We start from the raw sequence: 7960 nt of genomic DNA on the forward strand, positions 1-7960 counted from the left end.
GGGGTAAATGACTAAATGACTAGTTGTTCTGGCAATTTAACTGTTCTGATAGAAAGATTGCAAACAAAAGAGACTATTATGCTAACATCCATCTGAGTAGTTAAATATAATTGTAATGACGGAAATAAGATAAAGACACATATATTCTCAATATACTCCATTTACGTCAGATATACTTACAGTAATGTATACTGGATCTCTTGGGTGTCCAATGACAGCGCCCTTGACTCTGACGCAGGGAAAGTGGGTGTGCTCAAGGCTGGCTGCGTAGTTCTGTGTATGCTCAAGTATTCATAAACTTTACGGACCAGCCAATGGGAACGCTTGTCTTAATCCCATTTTCGTAAAACCCTTCTGTACGCCTCAAACTGGATTACAGACAGACTTTAGTGTATCACAGTAAGAGGAAACTTCAGAAATGTGCATTGATAGCCTATCATTTACTTGTGTTCATAATTCGATTTTACTTTAAATTTGCTCATTTGTAAACGTCTGTTTAAACTGAATTCTGGGAAGCGTTACAGCGGAGTTCCCTTTATATTTTAAGATTTTATCTAATTTGACGAGTGACTTCGATTTTGGAAAATTGCTCTGCTACTGTCCATATCAAATCTCCAAAACAACAGCAGATTTGGACATCTCTTCAGTCACATCGTCATGTCCTCCGGTGATGCGTCGGAGCAGAGTCGGCGGTTCTGTGTGTTGTCTTGGGATCAGGTGCAGCGTCTGGACTCCATCCTCGGGGAAAGCGTCCCTATTCACGGACGTGGAAACTTCCCCACGCTCTCTGTCCAACCCCGACAAATAGTCCAGGTGAGTTAAAGCATCCGGATACACTCGCTTTCAGCGCCTGCTGTCAATCACATGGCGTAACAACTGTGATTTTATCATGCATGTAAATGTTACGCATTTTCTTCCAAAACAATCAAAATAGCTTGTTCGAGCAGGTGGTGAGTTAAAGATTAAATAAATACAAAGATACTGCTGACTTGTAAAGGAACACACAAAATGTATTCGAGCGTCCATGAGTGTCCATAATTATTATTTTTTATTAAAGTGCACTGCAAAATATCCTATAACTCAATAAAGCAATAAACAAACTGTACTGTTATACCCGATAAGTTACCTCCATCTTTCTATGTCTCTCTCACACATATACATGTGACAGAGAGAGAGAGAGGGAGGGAGAGAGAGAGAGAGATAAAGAGAGAGAAAGAGAGAGAAAGAGAGAGAAAGAGAGAGAGAGAGAGATAGAGAGAGAGAGAGAGAGAAAGAGAGACTGAGACAAAGAGAGAATGTTAGTTTCTGTGAGATATAAAGACAAAGTAAGGTCAACATGCAAACCATATGATTGCATCTTTCTTATGTTTTTTTCTATGAACATTTCACAATTTTCTGGCTTCTTGGGACAAATAGTGTGGGGTGAATGGGACTTGAATGAGACAGTTATTATAAATAAAAAGTACCTGATCATCAGAATATAGACTTAAGCTGTACTTTTACCTTTTAACACCATTATCTAGGGAGTGAATCACAGATGAAAAAAAAAAAAATCTGTATGATTTTCTGGAAATTTATTAATACATTACATTTGTCTTTAATCTTTTACATTTTCCATTCAATGGACATTAATAATATATCAACTATCTGCCTGTTCTGAGTAAGTTAATTTGGTGTATTATTGTGTATTATTATTATTCCGAAACACCTTAAAAGTTTCCTAACCCCCAAGGCTTATACCATCTGCACTATACATTAGACTCTTGAGCATATCTCAAACCCTACTCTCTGCTTTCTCTTTTCTTACAATGTCTAAAGACAAACCCGCAAATAGTTTCCTTCTCATGGATTTTTTCGAGGCTTCAGCAGGCCTTTCGATTGGGTGTTTGTTGAAACTCAACTCATCTAGATAACATCTGTTTGTGGTAGGTCCTAATCCTTGGTGTGAGCAACAGGGGTTGTAAATGAGAACTCTCACTGTTGCCGACACCTCTGCTGTGATGTGTGGTCCTTTCCGCTGCTCACAACATTCAAATGTTTCCATCCAGCTATGTCGGAGAGCCTCAGGGGCCACACATCAAAAACCTTTTTGATTGACACATTTGAAATAACTTCTCCACACTGTTACCAGTAGCGCCTGACCCGCCTCCGTCATGATGATATAACCATATTGTGGAAAAAGTCAACATTTGTCATGGGTTACACAATTTACGGGGTGAGATTGTGGGGGCGGGAGGTATGGTGGCTAACTTGTTTTGGTTGGCCTGGAAAGGGAATGGCTCTCGCTTTGCTAAATGAAAAATCAGACTTTGCTAAATTCAAAAACACCCCAAAATACCCAGACAGTTCAAAGCTGCTTGTATCTCCATGACAGAGAGGTGCTCTTTTTCCTCAGTTCTCTGATTTCATCATTGTGCGATTACTGGAAGTGTTCTCCACTTCCCTGCATGACGATCGTGGCCCTGTTTGTTGGAGCAGAATGTGAAAACTGGATTAGCCACCGCAGTAACAGTGGACTTGTGGGTCAGGGCTGACAAGGTATCGGTGTGGTAAGTGCAGACTAGTCGCCTGATTCCACCGCTGTTCCTGCCAGACAGTAACCCAACTCCTCAGGCGGTCTTTTGTGGAACGAGGAACACCACCTCACTCACCAAGTCCCTGTAGCAGGAGAGTGGCTTGAGTTCATTGTGTGAGCCAGTCAGCCACATGCAGTACATCGTTTGGCTTTTGATTCATTCATGATTCACTGGGCTGTCTCTAGAACAATAGCACCAAAAAAATCATTTTTGACTCAACGTTTTTCTTGTTGTGTTGCAGAAGTTCTTCTCTCTTTAAACAAAGAGTCCAGAATCCACCTCTGGGTATCTCTGTGGCTGCATTTAGATGGCTGGTTTACTGTAGGGGCCTCATTCAGACCTACACATACAGGTTACCCCACCACCCATGTCAAGAAAAGTCAAGGAAGTCATTCATATCCATGACAAAACCATCATCTGTTCCATCTTACTCAACTAGTGTCAGCCAGTGTAGAGGAAAGCCTGGAATGAATGGAAGAGCCTGTAAACATCTCCTTCACTGTGCTATTTCTTTGCCAGGGCCTGAAGTTACTTTCGGCAGTGTTGTTATGGGTGTCCAGCACTATGGCTTGGCAAATGCCTACCCTGTTTCAAACCAAAATAATAAAATGCATTCGAGCCATAGCAAATTAAATGCGAAAAGGAAACTGCACAGACTGGAGTGGGAAAACAGAGAAAAAGCAAGAGAGAGAGAGAGAGAGAGAGAGAGAGAGAGAGAGAGAGAGAGAGAGAGAGAGAGAGAGAGAGAGAGAGAGAGAGAGAGAGAGAGAGAGAGAGAGAGAGAGAGAGAGAGAGAGAGAGAGAGAGAGAGAGAGAGAGAGAGAGAGAGAGAGAGAGAGAGAGAGAGAGAGAGAGAGAGAGAGAGAGAGAGAGAGAGAGAGACGCCAAGGCGTTGTCAACACCAGACGGTCTGGTCTGTTTGTGGTTCTTTTACAAGTCTCTAGTTCGACGTCGGCGGATGTGTCCCCCCTAACTCAGCTCACCAGGTGCTTCTGTGAAACGTGGGAATGTCCTGGTCTGCTTTGTGGCTGTTGGAAGTGGAAAGTGGGAAGAGGTTGAAGGGGGGGGGGGGGGTCTCTGCTATGGCGTGGAGATTCCACACCAATTTGCATGGCCACAATACAACACATATTGTTTGATATTGTACTGATTAATAGCACTAATCAGCCATGAAGGCCAAGTTAAGTAAGGAGCCTTCACATGGTTTGATTGAGTTAGATTGGCGCAGACATGGTTCGTTAACTAGTTTGATTTAGAAAAGTTTAGTAAAGACTTCTATGTGCTGTCCGGATAAAAGGTGATTCGCATTAGAACCCCAATTGGAACACCAATGAATAGTTAACGTTTCTTGTGTTTGTTCCGCTGAAATGAGAACCAGTCTCTTTAATATTCTCTGTGGGTTTTTTTTTCACTCACTGACCATCTGTTTCAAGAGATTGGGTTACCAATATAAACACATTGCTTTCCTCACTGGAAAAAATACAGATGAATGGCCATCCATAAACTGCTTTTGTTGGAAAATCAATACCCTGTCATGCCATACCCATAAATGGTCCCTTTGAAAAACAGCTCTATTATGTCGTGACCTTTAGTTTAACATTTGAACCTTTTTTGCTGTTGTATTTTAATGGTTGTGTATATTACATTGTCATAGAGTTTCCCACAGTAGCCAAGGGCAATTCATGTCATCCAGGTGCCATGCAGTGCGTTTTGAGTCAGGTAAAAGGGTAGCTATAAAGTCCAGGATTGCTTAACAGTCTAAAAAGCACACATTTGGCTTTCATTGTGTCTTGGAGGGTAGGATGAAGCAACTTCCGTACAATTAATGAACGGAACCCTAAGTCAGTTAAGGGACCATTCTTTGCTAAAGTGGTGATGCCAAGAGTGCTTCATGTATTGGGTAATGGCATTTTTATTGCTTGCCTACTAAACAGACTAGCTCAGCTGAAAAAATCACACTTGTGTTTACAAGAGACCCGCACCACTTCAATGATATTTCCCCACACCAAAGTGGCCGAGGCTATATCTCTTGAGAAAGATATAGAACACCTTGAAAGTAGAATTTTTGTGTGAGGGAGGGCACACGCTAGTTTATGTCTGTATCAGGCTTACCAGATGCATTCTGCCCTGGTAATCTAAAATAGTTGTCCTGTGATTGTGGGCCTGTGGTTAACTGAACAAAGGGAAATCCATTTTGTGAGATGTGTAATAAAACTTGTTGTAGAGGCCCTCGGCATGTCTCCACCAATACAATAAGTTGAGGTCACAGTTTGAGCGAGGCGATAAACAGGAAGCCTCTCAAAACCATCTCAGCTGTCTTCAGCTCAGCAATTGTTTGCTGTGACCTGATAACTGGCATAGTTTGGGTTACAAAGTTCACAACAGAACTGCCTTTCATTCTTTCTCTCCAGTGTCATACACATTCTTATAGATAACCCCCGAGGTCAGCTGAAGTTCTACCAGTACAAATTAGCCTATTAAAAAAGACATTCACTGGCCACTTGCCATTTCCCAGAGGTCATCTTCATGTATTACCAGAAATGGACCCTCCTCTTTCTAAGGAGGTTTGTCTCAGAAGGAATATTTTTACGAGCAGAACAATACTTGGATGCTGAATGTAGGACTGACTGGATGGTTTTCAAAAGTTTGTTTGGAAACATTTCCAGAATTTATGTAAAGTTATTTGGTGTTTTAGATTTGACAAGTTATATTTTAGATTAGGCAAACACATTAGATAGTAACAGAAATCTACTACAGCTGTTCTTTTATTTCAACCACCTCTTCTTATTTCCATTTGTTGCAGATGAATGGATATTGAGTTTGCTTAAAATGTCATTGGACTTGGTTGAAATGTTAGAAGTACAATATCAGAATCGATTTCTGTATTTACTTGACCTGCAGGGGAATCATTGTTCCTGTGTCTCCCCCCCCCCCCCCCTCTCTCTCTCTCTCTCTCTCTCTCTCTCTCTCTCTCTCTCTCTCTCCTCTCTCTCTCTCTCTCTCTCTCTCTCTCTCTCTCTCTCTCTCTCTCTCTCTCTCTCTCTCTCTCTCTCTCTCTCTGTCTGTGCTCCAGGTGGTCAGGGCTCGACTGGAGGAGTGTGGGGTGGTGGTGCGAGATGTGAAGCTCAACGGCTCGGCGGCTAGCTATGTTCTCCATCAGGACACCGGCCTGGGCTACAAGGACCTGGACCTGATCTTCGGCCTGAACCTGACCGATGACAAGACCTTCCGTCTGGTTAAAGATGTCGTTCTGGACAGCCTGGTGGAGTTCCTTCCGGAGGGGGTGAGCAGGGAGCGCATCTCTGCTCTGACGCTGAAGGAAGCGTACGTTCAGAAGCTGGTGAAGGTGTGTAACGACACGGACCGCTGGAGCCTGATTTCGCTCTCCAACAACACAGGCAAGAATGTGGAGCTCAAGTTCGTCGACTCTCTACGTCGCCAGTTTGAGTTCAGCGTGGACTCGTTCCAGATCACTCTGGACTCTCTGTTGCTGTTTGATCGCTGCTCAGAGACGCCCATGTCTGAGAGCTTCCACCCCACTGTTCTCGGGGAGAGCATGTTCGGGGACTTTGAGGAGGCCCTCAGTCACCTCCACACCAAAACGATCGCCACACGCAGCCCGGAGGAGATCCGTGGAGGAGGGCTGCTGAAGTACTGCCACCTGCTGGTGCGGGGGTTCCGCCCGGCCTCCGAGACCCAGATGAAGCAGCTGCAGCGCTACATGTGCTCGCGCTTCTTCATCGACTTCCCGGACATTGGCGAGCAGCAGAGGAAGCTGGAGGCCTACCTGCAGAACCACTTTGCGGGCATGGAGCACAAGCGCTACGAGTGCCTGGTGACCCTGAGGGGCGTGGTGGACGAGAGCACCGTGTGCCTGATGGGCCACGAGCGTCGACAGACGCTGGCGCTGATCTCGGCTTTGGCGCTGAGGGTTATGGCCGAGCAGAACGCCATCCCCGCGCTCTCCAACATCACCTGCTACTACCAGCCAGCGCCCTACGTCCGAGACGTCAACTTCAGCAACTACTATGTGGCCCGTGTTCAGTCGCCCATGGCCCACTGCAGTAACTCTTATCAGACATGGCTGCCCTGCAGCTGAGCGGGGGGGGGGGGGGGGTTAGGACTGGGACACCTTTAAAAGCTTTTAGTTTTGGTCTTCTGTTAATGTGAGTCGAGCAGTTCGGTAGGGAGCTCGGTGCATCTGTGGCACCGTGGCTATTTGTGGGAGGCCCACTGAGCACCCAAAAAATTGAAAATGATGTATTATGTATCTTTTTTTTTTTTTTGCCAAATCTTCAATTTAAACGCATTCCACTAAGTTATATCAATGAAAACTGCTGTAAATCTAATTTGAGCCGTTGTTGTAATATTTGTTGTTGTTTCAAAACCAGCATCATTGTATATACTGTACTGTCAAAATTCGACGTCCAGTAATGTAAACAGAAGGTTTAATTGTTGGGGTGCTTTTTTTTGTTGCTGTCCCCAATCTAGTCAAAGTTTTTAGGATGCATAGGGTGAAAAACCCAGAAAGCTGTGTTCTGTTCTGTCTGTGGTTTCAACTGAACCTCTTGTTTAGAGACGAAAGGACCAAAGAATTCATTCCTTGTGTAGCATGTGAAAAGAATGTTGTGATTCCAAGTGCCTGAAACCAACCAACATATGGTATATCGGTATATGTAAGGACTGTTTTTGAAAACTTTTCCACCCAGGTAACTGTACATTTCTATATTCAGGGTCAGGGTATTTCCTTTTCAAATCATTAAAAAAAAAGAGAAAAGTGACAAAATTGTATTCTTTCTTCCTCAATTCTATAGGTTTCAAATATGGTATGCAGAAATACAGTGTGTTTGTTCAAAATGGACGTACAAGAGAAGCATGACCATGCATGACCACAAAGATACATTTGAAAATCCCTAAATTTGTCAAAGCCTTGAGATAGGACTTCCTCTTCACCACCCATATGTCTTTTTTTATTTAATTGAATTTCTCTGTCTCTGTCCCCCTTATCTCTCTCTCTCTCTCTCTCTCTCTCTCTCTCTCTCTCTCTCATGGTGGTTCTACTCTCCAGACACTAAGGCCTCTGCACACAAACACTTGCTTGTTTCGGACCCGGTGCGTTTCCATGGGAAACGGAATCCCCTTGGCTCCAGCCTATACATTAGCTCTTTGGTTCTGGCTTCATGTGTGTCCAATGAGGGGTTTCCTTACTCCCCCGCCTCAGAGGAAAGGGCAGATTGCTGCTGCCTGTCTGGGATGAGACACTCTCTGTATGTTTTGGCTGAGGACACTGCTGGGGACCAGGTGGTAAAGTGGAGAAGGGGGAGGCTCGGCACAACTCGTTTTGCATTCCATCAAGAGAGGACTTTTCAGGCTGGAGTATCTCG

At 44.1% G+C, this 7960-nt stretch overlaps 1 protein-coding gene across 1 annotated transcript; it reads left to right on the plus strand.

Annotated features, from left to right (window-relative positions):
* The first annotated feature begins 273 nt into the window (after positions 1–273).
* On the plus strand, positions 274–7362 carry tent5bb (terminal nucleotidyltransferase 5Bb). The gene is made up of 2 exons (XM_084696875.1): positions 274–813; positions 5650–7362. Exons 1-2 carry the CDS (start codon positions 658–660, stop codon positions 6673–6675), a joined length of 1182 nt encoding a protein of 393 aa, XP_084553001.1. The 5' UTR covers positions 274–657; the 3' UTR covers positions 6676–7362.
* The last annotated feature ends 598 nt before the right edge of the window (positions 7363–7960 follow it).

Source organism: Hypomesus nipponensis, chromosome 4 (genome assembly GCF_054491055.1).
Source record: "Hypomesus nipponensis isolate SF chromosome 4, ASM5449105v1, whole genome shotgun sequence".
NCBI classification, from domain to species: domain Eukaryota; kingdom Metazoa; phylum Chordata; class Actinopteri; order Osmeriformes; family Osmeridae; genus Hypomesus; species Hypomesus nipponensis.